Raw genomic sequence first — 22,042 nt, forward strand, 5'->3', positions numbered from 1 at the left:
TTTGTTTACGTTCTGTTACGGTGGGCGGAAGGGCGGATGTGCGTCACTGGATTACGGTTGTAGTTGCGTAGATTCGGCGATCTTTTGGTAATTAAGAAGATATTTACTGTGGCCTGTGGCAGAGATAAGGGATAATCTTAACACTCTTAACAGTACGAACGTTGTAATTGTTTATTTTGTATCTTCTTTAGTGGCATCGAAAATGTTAAAAGTTTTAGTCGTAGGTACTTTGAAGAATAAAGTGTCAAAAGATTTACTTTGAGGAGTGGGTTTTTAAATAATATAAAATATAGCTATATCTGAACGAAATATAACAAGTGGGTTTAAATTTTGCTAAGGTCCCTTCAAGAGACGAATGACGATTGAAGGCAAGAAGAAGCATGCTCATAAAATGCCAATTAATTCTCGTGCAATACCTAAGACAAAATAAAGATGTCATTTGCTATTATTAAGAGCATGAGTTTACTATGACACAACTTAACTAAGATGGTTCATTCAAGCGTCGTAGGGAAAACACCACATTATGACAATCCCAAAGGGATGGTAGGGAAAACCTCGCTCGCCCACACACTTCTGACTGTTTAGACAGATGAACATACATTTTATTCATTCGACAATGAAGTTGTGTCTTGACAATTTTGAAAACCTTTCCCAGTTAGCTCCTTTTGCTTCTGTAATTTTACTTTAGTGTATTTACCGAATGCGATCAGAAAAATGGTAAGAATAATCGTGTTACCGTAGAATGAACTAGATATTCAGTTGTTTTAGTGCAAATTGGTCCAGTTGGAGTGGATGCAACCAGGCGTGCCACTTTACTGGCCCACTTGTTCTATTCGCTGCACTAAATTTTCTAATTCTGTCACACATAAGTCGACCGGAGACCTATTAAATCGTCTGTTTGCTTTCGCTTTGTGTGAAGCGATCACATGTACCAGTACAATTTTCTGAATTCGAACGCCGTGAGACTCAAAAATCGGTCCCCTGTTCTGCTTCGAAAATTCGCTGATAATGAAATGAATTAGGGAAAATACGCGATTGCAAAACGAAATGTTTTTGACGACGAAAACGAAACTAGTGACGTAAATCCAGAATTCCAGATAGGAGCGAATCTTAAATGAAGATCATAGTAGTAGATTGAGATTGGGGATAAGCTTTTATCTGGGCACGTGCGTCTTTCCTTTCAGCTGATATCAGCAATTCAGCACATAATTAATTCATACATTGAAGACTGCAAGGCCTCATCAAGATTTTGTAAAACTATAATTACTTCCAGTCAAAATTCTGCTGAGACCTAACTCAACCGTAAATCTACAAAATGACTATTCTTAGTTGAGTAAAACTCTCCGGAATTAGTGTCCCGGCCTCTTAACCCGAGGTTTACGGTCAGGCTAACTGCCGTCAATTCGGTCTGCGTGAGTTATGGCCAATCCCGCTTGTTTGTCCGCCTTGATTGTGGCGCCGCACGATTATACGACTTTGGCTCGATATCTCTAAAGTATACAGTTTTGAATACGTAAGTAAGAAACTGCTAACTGCAGTTCGGATATATGGAAGTTTGAATGACAGCTAGACAATGACTATAGCGATGGTTTTGAACTATGTACGTGGACGACAAATAAACGCTTCACTATACCACAATCTGATAATGACCATGATGTCATGATTGAAACGACTAAGAAGAAGAAAGCAATTCATAGATCGGCACAATAACTATCTACAGCACTGCACTGCTCTCTCTTTTGTGAGATTTTGGAAAGCCTTTACAAGTGGCGGCAGGTAAGTTCAGCACTGAGTGAAATTTGGAGGGGATAGCTGCGCATGGTGGGATGCATAGCCTTCTGCGCACGCATAGCCTTCGCCCCCTGTAATCCCCTAAGAGAAGAGACCTGTCTTTTGCGCAATAACGATAAGCGCTAAAGTAACGTGCCGCTACTTGTACCTGTTTTGAATTACCTATTGTCGAATATGAAATTTACTACCAAAAGGGAGAACGTTTTCAGCATCTCGCTCTAATCCCATCTTATGGCCAGTGAAATCGCGCTTGCCAATATTCAATAACAAAAAGCAATAGGATAATTAAAATTACAATGTTAAAGCGGACTGTAATAGCTATTCAGGCAGCTTTGATGTCTTCGGCGAAGCCTGAAGGCATGTCTGAGTTAATCCTACTTACTGAGAATATCTTGATGAAAGTTCCTTTAAATTTTCCTTTAGAATATTACTGTTTCCACGAACAATTACGCATTCAGTTTCACTCTACTGTAATTTAATAAAATACTGTAATTTAATAAAATGTTAGGTTTATAAATAACTTTAAATTTACAGGCAAGTTCATCTACCAGGCTATTTCCGAAGCTCTAAAATAGAAGCGTAACTGGGTTCAGAAATATCCACATCCTCCCATAAATGGCGTTGGGCCGTCTGTCAGTGTGTCTATATGCTCGCGGCTATTCTGGTGGGGCTATAAGCAGCTCGGTGTATTATTAGAGATGTCCAAATGTCTTTAGATCTGTTCGCACCTGATTGGACGCCCGCCAGAGCCTGGGTCCCTCTTCCATACATCATAATCATAAGATATGCGCTATCTCTAGACTAAACGTCGACTTTTCACGAAAATATACAATGTTGAATGAAATGTGTACAGAATACAAACTGTTGGCCAAAATACTCAAGCATATCTTTGGCATGTCTCATTTCCTGCGCACTACGCGTGAACACAAATGTACTGGCCAATGATATAATCAACTTGCACACACTATATCTTAATCTTTTTAAAATGAACGTTAATCGACCATGAGTATAGGGATGTCACCGGGTAGATAGCAATGGCCTTGTGGATTCGGAGAATGGAGTGGATGGACTGTGATCAATGCAACTCAGGCTGGACTTCAGAGACAAATGTGTGTGTGAACAGTATAATGAGGATGAGGAGACACCACGTCTCATGGGCCACGCTTGCATCACACGCGTCAACCAGCGGTTATTTTTAAATTCCCGCGCCCCCCAAGGTCTTGGTCGCGGCTCTTTCACTTCAGTCTATTTGCTGCGTCGTAAATCACGCATAATTATTTATCGGTTATGTTTGGGTTGGCGGCTGGACGAGGCCGGTGGCTGATTGTGATTGCTGGTGCCAACGTACCGCCCCTAATTCTAACCCTTTGCATATTATCGTTTGATTTAAGTACAATATGGTTGGCAGTAATAGTTCTATGGTGGGTCTATGTAGAAAGAGAGAGAGCTGTGTCTTCGCTACAAGATAAATACGAAATCAATTTTGTAGCTTCTGGGTAGTTCAGTTAGGGAAGCGATAGAAAAGAGATATATATACCTATTTGTGTAATGGGAACATTAACAGTTACCTATGGGACGTTAGAAGTGACGAAGTGACCAAGAAGTTCGTTTTTTTTTGTTTCCGAAAATGAATAGTAATCTAAATAAAAAAAGTCAATCAAAGCTAAACTTTAAAACCGTAAAAAACCGGGACTATGTTTGCATTGAGAATCGGTCATCATTTCAGCAACTATCCCCCTATTCCCTATCAAACCATCTTCAAGTGGAGTATTTACGATTATTCGTACATTACATTTGGCGAGCCGACTGCATCAGCTATATCCGTAACGAGCATCGACTGTTTATGTTGGCATCGCGAGATTAATGGCGGAGCTCGGTAAATGCATTCTCCATCCGGTTCTCAGGTATAAATGCACTAAATTTAGATTATTGACTACCAAGGACGTTGGGAATATAGAGAGGTTTTAGCAATTGAATTGTTAATAGATACATTCAGCATACATTTCATATTCAGGTGCCTTTACTGGGAAGAAATACATCTATTCTACCATCTCGTGGAAGTGATATTCCTTTACCATATTATGCACCAATCATTAGATTCGAAGGGTCTTCTATCGCCCTAGCATTTGATAACTCCTGGTCTGTATCAAGTAGTTCTTTTGTAGTTTTGCATTTTGTACGTACAGCTAATATATTTTAGTACCTACCAGCAGCGGCTGATCCATACAAGCCGATTACCACCGGCTTGCCTAAAATTGATTACCTACTAGTAAAGTACCTATTGTAAAGGTAGGTTTATTTTTGCTCAGTGTTGCCTAGCAGAAATTTTCACCAGCCGCCACTGGTACCTACAGACATAGTTTGGCTGTGGCGGAGTGGTCGGTAAACTTAGTGAAGTGCTGCTGCGTTTGTACGCCAATGCTTTTATCATAATTAACTAACATGCGAATATGTAGACATTGCACTTTGTTTTACATTAAATTTTCCTTTCATGCCACACTCAATAGACTAGCTGTCACGTATAATATCCTACCACAATCATCGTATGACAAAAGTCTTAAAAATCTTGTAAATTTTTCACACTTAATATGAAAAATTACGGGTAAAGTTACCTCAAAAGTTTCCCGTGAATTCAAGCTCTAATATTACTCAACAACTGGTTGCAATACTTGCAATAAATGCAAATGACAAGATTGACAAGACATGCACTAACTAAAAAGCGCATAAAATAACCTGATCAACGAAAACAGAACATGCTATGACTAAAGGATGATCCACAATATTGCCAGGTGTATATTTGCAAAACTACCTATACTTACAAATTCTGCATTAAAGCCGTTCGGCTCACTGGAAATAACTGTGCTAAAGCGTAGGTCCCGTAACCGACTGAGGCAGGTCCGCGTCGGATTTTTCCCGCGTACCGCTTGCGCAGATAACGCGCGAATTATCGCGTCTATAAATAGGCGAGCGCGATATCGCGAACAATAGGTGTACTAAATACATGTACAAGTATGTCGCTTTTCTAATCCATGCGGGTTTACAGGTTTTGTCTATTCATGTTACTCGTGGGTATTATGTCTACTTTGAGGGTTTGAATAATGCAAATTGAACGGTCGACGTTTAAATACTAAACCTGTTTTGTAATTATGATTTATAAATATATTTAGATTGTAAATGCTCTAAGGCATAGAGCCTTATTTTAATAGTGTATCTGAAAATTACGAACATTAGAGAGATAAACACCAAAACATTTGGTAGTTTTGGGTGGTAATGGACAAAGTTTATATTCCAGTGCAGTATGTTATGCTGCGGTATCCTTAATTAAAGGTAATAGTCGTCATGTACAGTTTCTTGAACGTGTTTATGATGTACAAGCTTGTATATTAATTTCACTGACAAATTGATAATAAATCACAACTCTTCGCCTGAATTTAGAGTCTTATTTTAAAACCAAACGTACTTGACAAGTGCGATTTTGAAATATTCTAATATTACCGGCCAAATAGCGCTGGCGTTGTAGCGAGTCTATTAGTATCGGCTAGGTGTGTGTAATATAAATATAAAGTATAAAAGCAATGAATAATGTGTGAGTAAATCGGGCGTCCCCGGTGACAGCAACGAGGGCCTTGCGCGTGCGCCGCTAGTCTAGTCAGTGAAGACTTGTCGAAGATTTTTGGTAATAGATTCCGATATTGTATTTAATTTTGCCTGATATTTTCATACGCATTAGCTAGCGTACTGTGATGAGGGTTGTGCACGTTTTGCACTTATTCACAAAGGTATCTTTATCGATAGTACCGATTTGCAACCTCCTGTATTTTTTTAAAGCCGAAGAGTGTGAATATAATAATTGCGTTCTCTTCTTCTTCTTTTCTATTTCATGGATTTCCATTCCGTTCTATATGCCGCGGTTCTGTGCCAGGTCGGCCCCCTGTCGTCCCTGCCGCCCTGTCGTCGATAATTACGTTATTTACTTCAAATATATCTGTTTAGATTTTATCTAGAGTCCATACTAATGTTAGTGAGGCTGCTCCCAGGCGCCTTGACCGCGATCCCGCAGACGGCCCGTCGCCGCTGCGCCCGCGCTACCCGATACATCGTACGGTGCGTTAATTATGTTTTATGGAAGCTTGCAATAAATGTTAGGAACAATATTAATGTAGGTATCATTGTTTTGATTGGTGCCGTGACCAGGATTATGTAGACTGAACGTCGCCGTACTATAACGTTCCTATCATCATTGTGTTCATGAACAGAGTTCTTTATTGTCGTGGAAGTGACGGGATAGGACGTTTTGTAGTTGCTAGAAGATTTAAACCTTATATTTTTCGGTAGCTTGGATGTGGTGCCATGGCTACAATATATACAATTCGCTCCCCGCATGCAACATTTTGTGTCATATTGATACTTTAAGAAAAATTCAGGCTAAAATAACAACAGTGATGAAAGATTTTTGAATCGATAATCAAGTAGATACATTGTTTATATTTAAAACGTTGATTTACGGATTCGTAAGAACCAGTTCTAGCTTCAAAAACAAGTTTTTCTATAATTCAAGTCACATGATATACGCCATTAATATTGATCATTCAAGAACACCTAAAACCTGTCTTAAAATGTTTATCTGAACTATTTTTGTAGCTTACTAGTCCTCGATCTTATAGGCTACTATAATAGAATGTACCTATGTAGATGTTTTACAGAAATACAACAGTTTTCTTCAAGTACTTATTCCAACGTGTAACTTATTGGTGTTCGAAGAGTCTTATAGACTCTCCCATCCCAAAACCGAAAGGGAAAATAGCAGTAAATCAGCAAGCAGTTAGCCGTGTGTCGCAACTCGGTGGTGCAAGGTGACGCCAGAATAGTGCAGTTGTGCAACGAGCCGCCCCGGCCGGGCCCAGGCCAAGGTTCGCGGAGGAAAACTCGCAGATTTAGCTCCAAGCCCGTTCCTAGAAGCTTTGTCAGCTGGCGAATTTGACATTCAAAGCTCCTGGGGATAAAACATCGGGTTGGAGAAAAGAGAACAGCGGGTGTTTCTTAAACGTGCTTTAATTTTCTTTACTAACGTTTTAAACATTTTACTACTTATTTTGGTAAATCTCATTACGTTTCAAATCTCTGTTTCTCAGCATTCTAGAAAAAAATCAAAGGAGCAACATTCAATCGCCGCAATCTAGAATGTTTCTAGCATGTGTGTTGTGGGTGACGTCTATAAAAGATGATAAAAATAAGCGTCACATTAGAGTGATTAGATTTAGACGCCCGAAGATCTGTAGGTTTTCAAATACAGATTAGATTATTTGTAGCTGAGTATTGTTATTAATAAAACTCTCAAGAACTATTTATTTAAAAGCAAAATCTTTACATAACTACCTGAGTAACATCTTCTAAAATGATTTATAAAAGGGTCAAGAACCATGCATTTGACGGCGCAACCCACGCCCGGCTTCTAATTTCGTGCTCAAAGAAATAATATCTTCGTCTATAAATAGCTTGCGTTCTAATGCGCCCACTTAGAGAGGTGAAGTATGCTAATGTGCCATTTATTACGATGCACCTCAAGGTCGTCCCGGGCGACCGCTTTACGCTAAGGTGTTTGTTATTGTATACGGTGTTCCATTACCAGTAGAGCAGATGAGGAATAAAGTTCGACGATTGCGTGTCGGGATATGCATGTTTGAGGGTACCGTATTCTTAAAATAGAAAAAAAAAAACAGAAACAAAAGGCCTTCGTGGTTTTATTTTTATTGAGCCTGTCGTGTCTACTTCTGCCTTACCTCTACTTATTGTCGGGGCTGGCCACTTATTCAAGCAGGAGTCCGCCCCGCCATCGCCAACGGGGTCTGCCAGATGCCTTATTTGAGTTTTCGGACTCCTACTCTTGTCCGACATTCGGAAGATTTGACCAATTGCAAGTTTTTAGAAAAATAAAATACAGTTATAAAATTGGACAGGGTTTAATAAAATACGTTTTTAAAATGTTCACGCGTGTCGATGAACTTTATTAATTAAGGTATTCAACGTTTCAAGAACAGGTTTTTGGCACAAACTGAAAATAGAACGGGCCCCTTTGGACGAATTTAGTTCCAATTTTCGACTTAAGTCAGGATTGATGCGACTTAGTGGTACAGTCGCTATTAGATATACCTATCGGAGCGGTCGAGGTGCTCACAAATATCTGAACACGCCTTTATTGTCAAGGAGATAAGGCGTGTTCATATATATCTGATGTCGACTGTAGGTACCGAAGGGCAAGGGATTCACATTCCTAACAACATGACGTCGCAAAGTGATTGTCGTGTCCACAACGCAGATGTCAGACTATGAGAAACGACCTGCCAATACCAATCAGCGCTAGCGCCAACTGGCCCGATATGCGGGCCAGCGGGAAGTGCAAGCGCATCTAGTGCACGAGATCACCGGCACAGATCTGATGACGAGCTTGTGGCCTGACTTTTAGCACCTATGCCATTGGAATAAGGTTACTTAGAAGTTAGTTTTTGATGGCCTGCATCGGTTTTTGAACCCGGTAAAATGCTGTTAAGTGTATTTGTGTTGTCCTATTATTTCTCGCTTGTGATGGTTATTGAAAAGTCTCAACCCAATAATGTCAAACTTGTGTATTTCTGATTACGGTGTGTTAGGTATATTTATTAGATACTAGCCTTTTCCCGCGGCATCGCCAAATTCATTCAACAAATTTTGGACCCCCATTTCATCCCCTTAGGAGGTGAATTTTGAAAGATCCTTTCTTAGTGCTCCTTATAAGGAACCTACGTGCTAAATTTGGAATCTCTAGGACCAGCGATTTCGGCTGTGTGTTGTTATGTCATTCAGTCAGTTTCTTCTTTTATATATTTACAACATACTGAAATACTGAAACATATTCGTATAGGCCTTCTTGATCTTCATGGCGCAGGCGCAAGATGGCGCCGATTGTGACCAACGACAAATGGACGCGTTCAGGCTGTTAAGAGCGCTTTCAAAAAATCTGCTTGCTCGCATTTCGACGCCGGCGGCGCTGGCGTGCGCCTGTGTGCAGACGCACACTATAACCAGAAGCATAACGATTGTAGCCTGCGGTACAGACATAGCGTGCGATCCTCTTCGAACCAACCTTACGTGCGGCTAGAGCGAAAGGGATAGCATTCATGGTCGGTACCGCCACGCCGTCAGTAGCGTTGCGGACTAACCATTATTGATACTTGCGTAAAAACACCACCATATATATATTACATATTTGCATACATGATTTCGTGCATAAATACTTGACCTTTTAGTTTAATTATTAAACTTATCACAGTTTTTAGGGTTCCGTAGTCAACTAGGAACCCTTATAGTTTCGCCATGTCTGTCTGTCCGTCCGTCCGTCCGTCCGCGGATAATCTCAGTAACCGTAAGCACTAGAAAGCTGAAATTTGGTACCAATATGTATATCAATCACGCCAACAAAGTGCAAAAATATTTTTTTTCATTCCAACCCCAACGTGTGATATATTGTTGGATAGGTATTTAAAAATGAATAAGGGTTTACTAAGATCGTTTTTTGATAACATTAATATTTTCGGAAATAATCGCTCCTAAAGGAAAAAAAAGTGCGTCCCCCCCCCCTCTAACTTTTGAACCATATGTTTAAAAAATATGAAAAAAATAACAAAAGTAGAACTTTATAAAAACTTGGAAAATTGTTTTGAACTTGATAGGTTCAGTAGTTTTTGAGAAAAATACGAAAAACTACGGAACCCTACACTGAGCGTGGCCCGACACGCTCTTGGCCGGTTTTTTTTATTAAAACGTGTGTAGCCTAGGAAGAAATAAATTAAATTGTCTTCTGTCACCGCGATAGTTACTTATGAAATAAATTTATGGAATCAGATTATATCGCGTATAATGAATATAATCCGTTTTCTTAGTTTTATTTCATTTTTGTATGATATGTTTTCTAGGTTCTTTTCGGTGAAGGAAAACATCGTGAGGAAACCGGACTTATTCCAATAAGGTCTAGTTTACCCTTTGGGTTGAAAGGTCAGATGGCAGTCGCTTTCGTAAAAACTAGTGCCTAGGCCAAATCTTGGGATTAGTTGTCAAAGTGGACCGCAGGCTCCCATGAGCCGTGGCAAATGCCGGGATAACGCAAGGAAGTTGATGATGTTTTCTAGGTACATATATATAATGGAACTAAGATCGGTTTTCTTTAATTTTAAGTAGTTTTTTTTATATTTAAAATGTGTTTTTAGGGTTTCGCAGTCAACTAGGAACCCTTATAGTTTCGCCATGTCCGTCTGTCTGTCCCTCCGTCCGTCCCTCCGTCCGTCCGTCCGCGGATAATCTCAGTGACCGTTAGAACTAGAGAGCTGAAATTTGGTACCAATATGTATATCAGTCACGCCGACAAAGTGCAAAAATAAAAAGTGGAAAAAATGTTTTATTAGGGTACCCCCCCTACACGTAAAGTGGGGAGTGATTTTTTTTTTCATTTCAACCCTAACGTATGATTTATTGTTAGATAGGTATTTAAAAATGAATTACTGAAATCGTTTTTTGATAATATTAATATTTTCGGGAATAATCACTCCTAAAGAAAAAAAAAGTGTGCCCCCCCCCCCCTCTAACTCTATTAAAAATCACAAAAGTAGAACTTTATAAACTTCTAGGAAAACTGTTTTGAACTTGATAGGTTCTGTAGTTTTTGAAAAATATGGAAAACTACGGAAAAGCCGAGCGGCTATTTACCAACGCGGCTTTAAAAACCGGCCGAGAGCGTGTCGGGCCACGCTCAGTGTAGGCACTGAGCGTGACCCGACACGCTCTCGGCCGGTTTTTAAATATTATGTTGTTTTAATTGCATGGAGCACAGGAAGGTCCACATCTATGTATTAGGTTTTTGTAAGGAAATACAACTCTACGCTACGCCTACCTGCTTTAGTTGACTGTTGACACACTGAGACAGTGGACTACGCCTACCTGCTTTAGTTGACTGTTGACACACTGAGACAGTGGATGCGCCAGAGTATAAAAGAGTGATTACCATCTCTTGTCAAAGATCTTGTTGAGACGAATCAAACGAACCCAAACATGAAGTGGTTTCAAGACCTGGTCGTGGAATACTCTTGACTACCTTCCAGCTTCATCATCAGATCCTGGGTACCATCTCCTGTCAAAGATCTTGTTGAGACGAATCAAACGAGCCCAAACACAGAAGAGTTTCAAGACCTGGTTGTTGAATACTCTTGACTACCTTTCGGCTTCACCATCAGATCCTGGGTACCATCTCCTGTCAAAGATCTTGTTGAGACGAATCAAACGAGCCCAAACACAGAAGAGTTTCAAGACCTGGTTGTTGAATACTCTTGACTACCTTTCGGCTTCACCATCAGATCCTGGGTACCATCTCTTGTCAAAGATCTTGTTGAGACGAACCAAACGAGCCCAAACACGGAGTGGTTTCAAGACCTGGTTGATGAATTCTCTTGACTACCTTCCAGCTTCATCATCAGATCCTGGGTACCATCTCCTGTCAAAGATCTTGTTGAGACGAATCAAACGAGCCCAAACACAGAAGAGTTTCAAGACCTGGTTGTTGAATACTCTTGACTACTGTTATATATGTATAAATGTAGGGTAGAGTTAATCTACACGCGCGCCCTCTGGCGCCGACTTGTTCTTGTAACGTTTCGTCAGTCCGGAAATAAACCTGTGTCTGAACGCCTGTTTTTCTATTGGCTCCACCCCAGAACTATTCCGCATCATCCCTCACCAAGTATAGACTACATATCTATCAACTGGCGACGAGATCCTTCGAACTTCGCGCGAGCAGTGTCAGCGGAGCCACGAATACGTTTTTATCACGACGGAGGGAAAGAGAAATTACAGGAGGGAAACTGCAATATGGCGGTGGGCAAAGTGGAACCGTTCGACATCCATAAAGGCAGCTGGGAAGCCTACAAGGACCGAGTGGAGCAGTATTTTGTGGTTAACGAGGTCAAGGAGGAGAGGAAAGTTCCACTGTTGATAACTTTGATGGGTGCGGAGGCGTACGAGCTCTTAGTGACTCTGTGTACACCGGAGAAACCGTCTACCTTAAAGTACGACAAAATTAATCAACTGTTAGCCGATCATTTGCAGCCTACGCCCAGTGTTTTAGCGGAAAGGTACAAGTTTCGTCAGCGTAAACAAGCAAAAAGTGAATCGGTGGCGGATTACTTAGCGGATCTGAAGAAGTTAAGTAGGTTCTGTGACTTTGGAACTTGGTTAGACGAAAGTGTAAGGGATCAGTTTGTGTGCGGTTTACATAGTGAGAGCATTCGTTTAAGGTTATTTACGGAGAAGGACCTTAAATTAAAAACGGCTACGGACTTAGCGATTGCAATGGAGGCGGCGGAATTTAATGCGGCGGAGGTAGCTCGGCGAAATAATCCCGGCGGCGAGCGAGAGGCAAGCTGCCATGCCATAAGTGAAGCGGCGGGGAGAGCGAGAGGCAACACACGAGGCGGCGCGACGTCAAGCGGAATTGGACGAACATGGCCGAAAGGGAACGGGCAACGCAAATATGGCGGCGCCGGCGCGGAAGTGACACTGACAGCTGATTTCAAACGAAAAGGAGGTCACGGACACGGTCAGGGTCAACTTTGTACTGTTTGTGGCCGAGATCATTCCAGTGAAACATGCAAATTCAAGTTATATTCGTGTCGAGTGTGCAACCAGCAAGGACATTTAAAGAAAATGTGCCCGCGATTGTCACGTTCCGGAGGACTACATTACGTATTTACGGAAACGGGGGATCAATCGGCCCCGGAAGATGATTTAGAGGTAAACTATTCGTGTGTTAATGTGGTTAGGCAAAACACAACAGATTCTAAATATCCGCCGTATAAAATGATGATAAATGTAAACAATAGGGATTTATTCATGGAAATTGATACTGGCAGCAGAATTTCATGTGTTAGTACGCGATTTTATAAAACTTATTTTAGGGACTGTAAGTTAGAGCCCAGCAATTTGAGGTTATCTTATCTGACGGGAGGAGGGGTTCCTACATCAGGAAAAATAAAATGTCTAGTGCGTTTGGGCGACTTAAACAAAGAATTAGACTTATATGTAGTAGATAATGGCAAGGAGAATTTGTTAGGCAGAGAGTGGTTAACTGAATTGGGTATCATTAAGAGAGTAAAGCAACGATTAGAGTTAATGTATTTTGTGAAACCTAATGAAGTTTTTGATCTGTCGGAATTTAGTTCCAGATTTAAAGACGTTTTCTCGGAGGGACTGGGCCGGTACAATGGCGGGCTGGTCACGCTGCGGGTGAGAGACGGCGCCAGGCCGGTGTTCCTGCGCGCGCGGCCATTAGCATACGCCCTTCGTGGACCTGTGGAGAGGGAGCTCGAGCGGCTGCAGCAAGAGGGTGTCATCACACCCGTGGAAACAGCGGACTGGGCAACTCCAATCGTCCCGGTGGTCAAGTCAGATGGATCTCTCCGGATTTGTGGTGATTATAAGATAAGTTTGAACAAATATCTAGAAGTGGACCGTTTTCCCTTACCAAGAGTAGAAGATTTGTTTGCCAAGTTACATGGTGGTAAAAAGTTTAGTAAGATTGACTTGTCCCAGGCATACGCACAGCTAGTTTTGGATGACACCTCCAAGTATACAGTTATAAACACACACAAGGGCTTGTTTAAATATAATCGTCTTATATATGGTCTATCCTCGAGCCCGGGAATTTTCCAGAGGATTTTGGAACAAATGTTTGCGGATATACCTCGGGTTGGTGTGTTCTTAGATGATGTGGTTATTACAGGGTTCTTTCGGCTTCACCATCAGATCCTGGGTACCATCTCTTGTCAAAGATCTTGTTGAGACGAACCAAACGAGCCCAAACACGGAGTGGTTTCAAGACCTGGTTGATGAATTCTCTTGACTACCTTCCAGCTTCATCATCAGATCCTGGGTACCATCTCTTGTCAAAGATCTTGTTGAGACGAACCAAACGAGCCCAAACACGAAATGGTTTCAAGACCTGGTTGATGAGAACTCATGACTACCTTCCGGCTTCATCATCAGATCCTGGGTACCATCACCTCTTGTCAAAGATCTTGTTGAGGCAAATCAAACGAACCCAAACACGAAATGGTTTCAAGACCTGGTTGATGAGAACTCATGACTACCTTCCGGCTTCATCATCAGATCCTGGGTACCATCACCTCTTGTCAAAGATCTTGTTGAGGCGAATCAAACGAGCCCAAACACGAAATGGTTTCAAGACCTGGTTGATGAGAACTCATGACTACCATCTGACTTCATCATCAGATCCTGAGTACCATCTATTGTCAAAGATTTTGTTGAGACGAGTCAGTAATACTTACTAAAAATATTAGTCAAGTTAATTAGTTAGTTACCAAAGTCGTCAACCCAAGGATCAAAGTTTTCGGTCGCAGTATACATGCAACAGTACAGCCAAACACGCACACAAGTGCGGTTTTGGACACGGCGGGTGCCGCACACAATGACAAAATAACTTCGCGATCGTCGAGCCGCGTGCGGAGCGGACTAACATACGTCCTGCCTCTACAAGCTCTGCCGCGGTACTGACATCGCAAGCGCGCGTAACCGGTAATAAGGAGGCATTTTTAAAAAATCGTCAAAAATATTAAATTGCAATTAATAGAAAACTTTTGCATAAAATCTGTTTGAGTAAGCGTTGCAGATTATTTTTATATTAAAACTACTTCAAAAAACGTAAGTTTTCGAAGAAATTGACACTTATTCTGAGGTGATTTCTGAAACAAATTGGATTCATCATATCCTCATTTACTCTATTCTAAAGCCTTATAACAAAGAAGTAGTCTCAGAAGATTGTAGTACAGGATATACATAATACAAATTTACCACTTGAAGCATTCAAAACTATCCAAATTTTACAAATTAGACGGACTAAGTCAGCACTTTTCGCGGGTTTTCCTAAACATGCACCAGAAAAAAAATCATAATTAATTAAGTGAGTTAGTTTTTAAAAATCCAGTCTCATAACATGTAAGTTAAGAAGATGTCCTAATCGAATCCTGAACTTAATAAGTCTTTTAATTGACGGAAAGTGTAGCATTTTGCCGACTAAAACTATCAATTTTACATTATTACGACGTTTTCGTTGAATGCCCTCTTAAGGCCGTGTTGCACGTTTAATGCGTCCGTGGCACACAAATGGTCTCGCCGGAAGATCAGCGCTGACCCTGTGGTTAGCATTACGCTGAGGCGGGACCATTTCGTGGTAAACAATTATATGAATGTGTTTTATTTTTCTTTGTTTTTTACTTATTATTTTTTCTTTTAACTTTTGAATGTGCTTTTATTGTTTTATATGTGTTGTATGTTGTTTATCACGAATAAATGATTGATTTATGATTTATGATCTCTTTTCCTCCAATCTTCAGTAAAGATTCATTCAATTCTTTATTAGACTCCTCCTCGTTTATACATTTTCCAAACCTGAAAAACTGTTGTAACTGTGCCCGTAACATCTTTCATATTCTTAGGAATGTAAATCTTCTTATTTTCCTCCGAGATGTCACAAGCTACAACAAAACATGTATGTTTTGATGTTTGAACACAACATGTAAACAGTGGCGGCCCTCGAGCAGCTGACCGATTGCGCCGGAAGGCCGATGACCCCGCCGGATGCGATAACTGACCGATACACAATCGTACTCTTTTCCCTGCTCTAAGGGCTCGTGGTTCCTTGTATCTTGTAAACTGAGTTAGACTTATCTAAGTCTGGGAGAGTCTATAGGATCTAAAGCCAGGGAACGTATATCGTTACCGTATAGCTACCATACAAAACTAGAGTTTTGGATCCTAGTTGCATTTTAAATTGAGTTGAGTTTCATTTGTTCGAAAAAATTTAGAGACAAAAGAAATTGCACATTGGGCGGCAAGAGGCTAAAGTTCTTCGGGTTCTTCCGTATTGGCACGACAGAGCAAGAATGCTTTTGGGATCGGTGTCTAGCGTCAGCGATTGTCATTTTGGCTAGGCCGGGTAACCAGAAATATCTGACGACGCTCGTTATTACGGAATTTCAGGAGAACATATTTCTTCATAGGTAGTATATTAAAATGTGACTAATGTGACCGTACATGAACTTAACAGCCCCTTCTTGACAATGCTCATATATTCCTGGCCGGCAAGCATGGCCGCGCGATAAATGATAAAACATCAGGCCGCCCATTTCGCACCATTTGTAAGTGCGATATCCCCGGCCTGATGTTTTATCGTTTATCGCGCGACCATGCGACCAAGCTTTAGTTGTATGTATTATATACAAATTTTAAAAACAGTTTTATACTAATGGTATGAGAACGTCAGAGTTCTTCAAACTGTTTTTATATCTTGAATTAGAAAGTAATGTTTATACAAAATAGACATTTTATGACACGACAATGACAAGGAATCAGAATCAGAATGCTTTATTTGTAAAACATAGGTACATAATTAGGTCTTAGGTCTATGAATGGTCTGAACAAACTATGTTTTGCCGGTTGGCATACAAATGTCAAAAAGGACGAGAGGCACGAGAGCAAATGAATAATATAAAATTAATAAATTACAATTAGTCAGAATTAAAATTACAATTCAAATAAATAGACACAATTAAAATTAAATAAAGATTTACAATTAAATACAAAAAATAGTCATTATACATTACTTTCTAATTGATATTTTGTATGTCACAATCATCTAGATATTCTTTTATGGAATAATAAGCCTTATTAACAAGAAAATTAAAAAGATCTTTTTTGAATATATTCACGTCCTGTAGTCTTCGTATGTTATCTGGTAAATTATTATAAATTCGAGGTTCCATTCCAAATATACTTTTTGATAGAAGTGCTGTCTTATACATTTTGTTTTTTATATTGTCAACTTTGCGAGCACTGTTAAATTTTGTGTATTGTCCTATATTCGTTTTGACATATAATGCTGTTTCATATATATATAGGGATGGAAGAGTTAAAATTCTTAATTCAGTGAATAAATCTTTACATGGTTCAAATTTGTTTCTGCCACACATTGAACGTATACATTTCTTTTGACTTATAAATGCTAAATCTCTGTCTGTTGAGTTTCCCCAGAAAGGCAGGGTCAAGTGTAGTATCTTAGAAATAGTCGTTTTGCGTTGTCATTGTGTCACCATTAAAATGGCTAGTGGCAGGTGGTTAAGTTAGATGTCCACGGGCAGGAGGATGTGATGTGACTCATAAAAACATACTTATCTGGCACTACCACGTTACCACGCCCATGTTATTCAATCCACCAAATGCTATGTATCAAAAACACATGCAAAATCTGAACCGTCTATTTATTAGAATTACATTGACCGGGACATAGACCATGATCGGAAACGGAGTTTTCTGTGCATCAACATCATGCAACTGAGTCGAAATATCGGGAGCTCGGCAAAAATCAAAAAGGTAATCACGGTCTATATCCTGGTCAATATAAGTCTAATGAAAATAACCATGAATAATTCAAAACTTTGTCTATTTATCAGCAGCGACTGGTCCGTATCCGTACAAGCCGATTCCCATCGGCTTGCCTAAAATTGATTACTAGTAAAGTACCTAATGTTAAGGTAGGTTTCTTTTTGCTCAGTGTTGCCTAGCAGAAATTTTCATCAGCCGCCACTGCTATTTATATTAAAAAGACGTGTATATTGACATGTTTTTATTTTTCCAGGTAAGCCGCTAGCCGTACTCTACTCGCAACATAAAGGTATTACGCCATTCGTGTCATTTATTTACGACTTACTACAAATACGCGTAAATATTTACCGTCGCACTAACTGCGTACATTTACTTCTATGAATAAGTACCTATACTTGTTGAATACATTTGTTTGCCACATCTAGTCTATGGAAATTCGGATACAAAATAAATTACGAATGCTAAATTGAGGAACAGACGGTTTAGTGTAACCGACCGTGTCTAAAGACTTAAATGTGGACAGTCAACCACCCCTAACCCCTATAGAACTATGTCATAGTGAAAGAAATCTCTTACTGCTTGTCATTTTGACATGGTTGTAGGTTGGCCTAGGGTTCCAATTGGTTGACTATACCTACACATTTCAACACATGTCTCAACCATTATGTGTCTCTAGGTCTAGGCGCGTTGCTTGATTGCTATTAAGTGAGAGTGAGTAAGATAATTCGTGAAATATAACTACCTATATGATTTTCCGTACTACATATTACCTAATATTAACTTAAAGTTCAACCTTAGGTCTGATATCAACATTCCTTTAATGATCGCTTCGAAATAGTCCTAATTTTTTTTATACATACAATATCACTCAAAGCAATATATCATCAATAGCAATATAGCAATATATATAAGGTCCTAATTTATTAGATGCAGATATTTTTACAGCTGATAGTACTCGGTCTCTGGAGTATATTAAACCGTGAAACATTATAGCTTTTACGATGTTTTTTTGGAGAAAACGCACTGAAAGAAATGTTTGCATAACTGTAACCAAATTTTAGGTTACTGCTTACCTAAAAATTGTGACTTGCGAACTACGTGTTACCCATTACCAAACCGTGTTTTGTTATTTGTGTTGAGTTATGAACAACTTAACTATTTATGTTACTGTTTTAAATTGTATGTTCTACTTATAACAATGGTAATAGTCTAGTAATAATTATAACATTTTGTGATTTGCAACAAAAGTACAAGCGCCATTTTGTTACTATGGAACAAATAATTTAACTATTTCACAACCAAATTGCTTACGAATCTATAACATCTAGTTGGTTGCAAACACAAAAATGTTTTGTAATAATTAAATAATCCTACATTTACTTAGTAATTAAACTGTTCAATTATTTTCTGAATTGATTTATTTATTAGTAGTCAAACTGTTCATCAACTGGTAACTAATTTAATTTGTTGACGTGTTACAGTACTTAGGTTGTTAATCAGAAAGTTTAGTCTGGTAACTAATAACAAAACTGTTTAGCTACAAGTAGCTCGACCAATTTAGTAATCTATAATTAAAATGGTAATTCCACTATATTTTGTTAGTTAAACGTCGGATCAAATAGCTACCAGTCCATCCGGCAATTAACTTAGTACCAAAAGGGACGATATCAATGAATCCGTCCTTAAATTAATCAACGAGAGTATAGTAAAATCACATTGTATTGAAATGAATTGTAACAACACCTTTTAGTAGCCTTACCCGATCACTTATTACGATTCAGTTTAAGTTTTTAGCTCCGTCCTGTAGCAATTCCGTTTAGGTCCTAAACTGAATCTTAGATAATATTCGTAATAAGTGATCAGGTAATGCTACTAGAAGGTATTGTTACAATTCATTTCAATACAATGTGATTTTACTATACTCTCGTTGATTAATTTAAGGACGGATTCATTGATATCGTCCCTTTTTGTACTAAGTTATTTGCCGGATGGACTGGTAGCTATTTGATCCGACGTTTAACTAACAAAATATAGTGGAATTACAGTATATTTAAAATATTTATTATTTGACTGAATTCTGATAAATATTCATATTAAGACGGGGTTTTACTTGAATTGGTGTTACTTACATTAAAAACAACAATAATTAAATTCCATTATTTTCATAAATAATTAACGTAAAGCGTCTTGATACGAATATTCAAATTTTAGGTAGGTAGCATAGTAAAACTCTTCATTTAAATGCTAAGTACAGTTTTATTCAAATAATTCCTGTATTTCCGAAATATTATAATAAAATTATGACACTATAACATTATTTACTTTCTGATTTCGTAATCATCAAAAAATAGAAACAATGGAAATACTAACTTATGCTTATGTTTCGCTTTTACTTTAGCCCAAGAGCTACCCAGTGCATTAAGAACAAATTTTATTTTAAATCACGCATCAACTGCATTTCGTAACGAACATTATTTACAATTAGGTTTATTAGAGCTTTGATAGAATATCTTACAATTTAGACGGCGGCAACGTTAATTCCATTTCGCACCGTCTTTCCGCTCTGCGTGCGATGGTCTCTTCTATTTGCGCAGCACATTTCACATGCATAAAAAAAATCCTTCCGGCACAATCAGCTTAGACGGCCACCAGAGAAGTTTAGAGTAGACCTGGTTTAATTCTTACTCTTGCCTACGTTCGAAGTAGTCACCAAAAAAGGGGTCGCCATAAATGCTGCCAGGTCCAGGACTTCTTCACAATGTTCTGAAACATTCAATTTAATATGTACCTTCCTCAGTCCTCGTATACTTTTTAATAATGTTTTATTTTTGTACATATTACAAAACCATTTTGAACTTTTATCGTGTAAAAAAGGGTTCTAAATACAAAAACAAAACAATCGTTAATATTAAAAGATACATATGAAATCAAAGGTTGTGGTGATGTTAGTCTGTTCGGAAAGAGAAGAGTCGTGGAATGTATTGGACCCCAACCCCATACATTTCACTACTCTTCTCTTTCCGAACAGACTCTATAGGTACTTACTTTTTTGGAAAATGCGTCCGTAATTATACTAATTATGTTTTGTAGCATGGCTGTTTGGGTAATCAGTTTCGCCTTGTAATAATTTCTTATATTTCCTCTTCTGATAATAACTGCAAAATATCAATATGTTTTCTGTGTTCTGAAATTAAAACGTACACAAATGTCAGAATACCAACATTCACTGATAAAGGATAATAGAACATACAATAGAACTTTCCAACTATTCCAACGAATAACAATAAAATTGTAACCCCATAACCAAGGTGAACTGAAAACGCCGCAGTGAAAGGAATATAGGTAATGGTATTGACCACTCGTTTACTATGTTACTGGAAATTAGTAGTAGAATTAATTTCTGACCTACAAACCTACCTGCTGTGTTTACCTACCTGTAAATTGCCCCCTGTAAACCTACGTATTAAACTTAGGAATTAAGAAAACTTCCACCTAATTAATTGCGTATTCAATCCTACTTATGGGCATTAAGCACGTTTGGTAGATATCTACTTACGCTACAACTACAGCTCCCATATCATGCAATTCATTATTGTTATTAAATGTTGTTACTTACCTTTAAACATCTAAATATTTACATAGGGAGAGCCACGACGCTAGGTACTCCTCCATCGTAGTGGTACTAGTACACGAGGCATCTCACACTCGGAGGTTCTGGCTGACTCCGCCGCCGCCGCCTCCTCAAGTTCACTCATATTGTGCACCCGCCCTTGCCTCCAAGGTTTTCTTCACAAATACCATGAATTTTATTAATAACAACCGGACTGAACAAACTGTGATGCGTGCTGAAATGCTGAGACTCTCGTCTCGAGGAAACACAAACGGGAACGAACAGGTTTGCTTGGGTCCGGTGTGGGTCCGGTCCATTTACTGTGCGACTGTGCGCGTCGCGTCATTCTGTTTCATGTTATAAACAATCGTTCGAGCTACAGATAACAAAAGTTTTGTAGTGTTTTACTAAACATTACGTACTTTATAACTATAGTTTTCCTTAATTCGTACATTTGCTTAAGTAAGCAACAAAGAAGTAAAATCACTTATTTGTTACAAAACTATTTTTTGTTAATAAATAGAGTAGTAAATTAAAGACAACATAATTGTTTGTCTAATATTTGAATGAAATTGTTACCTGGTAGTTATGTAAGGTAAAATTATTAGTATGCTATTAGATTTGGTTAAAATCAATCAAACACTTTAACAGTCTGCAAACATATACAGTTTTGTTGGAACAACAATACATAGTTTGGTAAAACGTAGTCTAACGTACTGATAATAATTAAGGATACATTTAAGTTAATTATAAAAAGACAGTTCTGTTGCAGCAGCTCTACTACTTCGTTTAAGTTGATTAAGTTAATAACAGCCTAATATTAAATTACTGCACATCAAATACAAAATAACATGACTAGTATTGTATTACACCACAAAATTAGTTATGTAAATTTAACTAAAATTTGTTTCGCTATAACTTGAGTTCAATTATTTCTGAAACAACTGAATTAGTTCAGTTAATTATTTCTTTCAGTGCGGAAAAACAAATTTGCTACGTAAAAAGACTCTGTTTATGTGATTATTAAATGAAAACTCATTGAACAGATTCTAGTACCTCTTTTACGTACCACTTAACTGTAACTGGCCACTTCAATGACATGTGCAATTTTCCCGCCGAACCTTTACGACATTTACAACAAACAATTGTTGACATGGCAGACAG

General features: G+C 38.7%; 2 protein-coding genes and 1 long non-coding RNA gene across 3 annotated transcripts in view; 2 read left to right on the forward strand and 1 right to left on the reverse strand.

Moving 5' to 3' along the window:
* Nucleotides 1-22,042, forward strand: part of LOC125230696 (histone deacetylase 4) — a 207,383-nt gene that overhangs the window by 113,880 nt on the left and 71,461 nt on the right.
* On the forward strand, nt 11,395-13,589 carry LOC125230692. The gene is made up of 2 exons (XM_048135948.1): nt 11,395-12,603; nt 13,029-13,589. The coding sequence occupies exons 1-2, from the start codon at nt 11,401-11,403 to the stop codon at nt 13,038-13,040; spliced, it is 1,215 nt and encodes a 404-aa protein (XP_047991905.1). The 5' UTR covers nt 11,395-11,400; the 3' UTR covers nt 13,041-13,589.
* Nucleotides 19,756-21,164, reverse strand: LOC125230698. Its single transcript, XR_007177547.1, has 3 exons — nt 20,885-21,164; nt 20,314-20,452; nt 19,756-20,031 (listed from the first exon to the last, which is right to left on the reverse strand). It is a non-coding gene; the product is annotated as an uncharacterized LOC125230698 (long non-coding RNA).

Source organism: Leguminivora glycinivorella, chromosome 10, assembly GCF_023078275.1.
Source record: "Leguminivora glycinivorella isolate SPB_JAAS2020 chromosome 10, LegGlyc_1.1, whole genome shotgun sequence".
NCBI lineage: Eukaryota > Metazoa > Arthropoda > Insecta > Lepidoptera > Tortricidae > Leguminivora > Leguminivora glycinivorella.

Excerpts from the sequence above, each read along its gene's own strand:
- LOC125230692 (XM_048135948.1), top strand. The coding sequence starts at position 11,401 with ATGTATAAATGTAGGGTAGAGTTAATCTACACGCGCGCCCTCTGGCGC.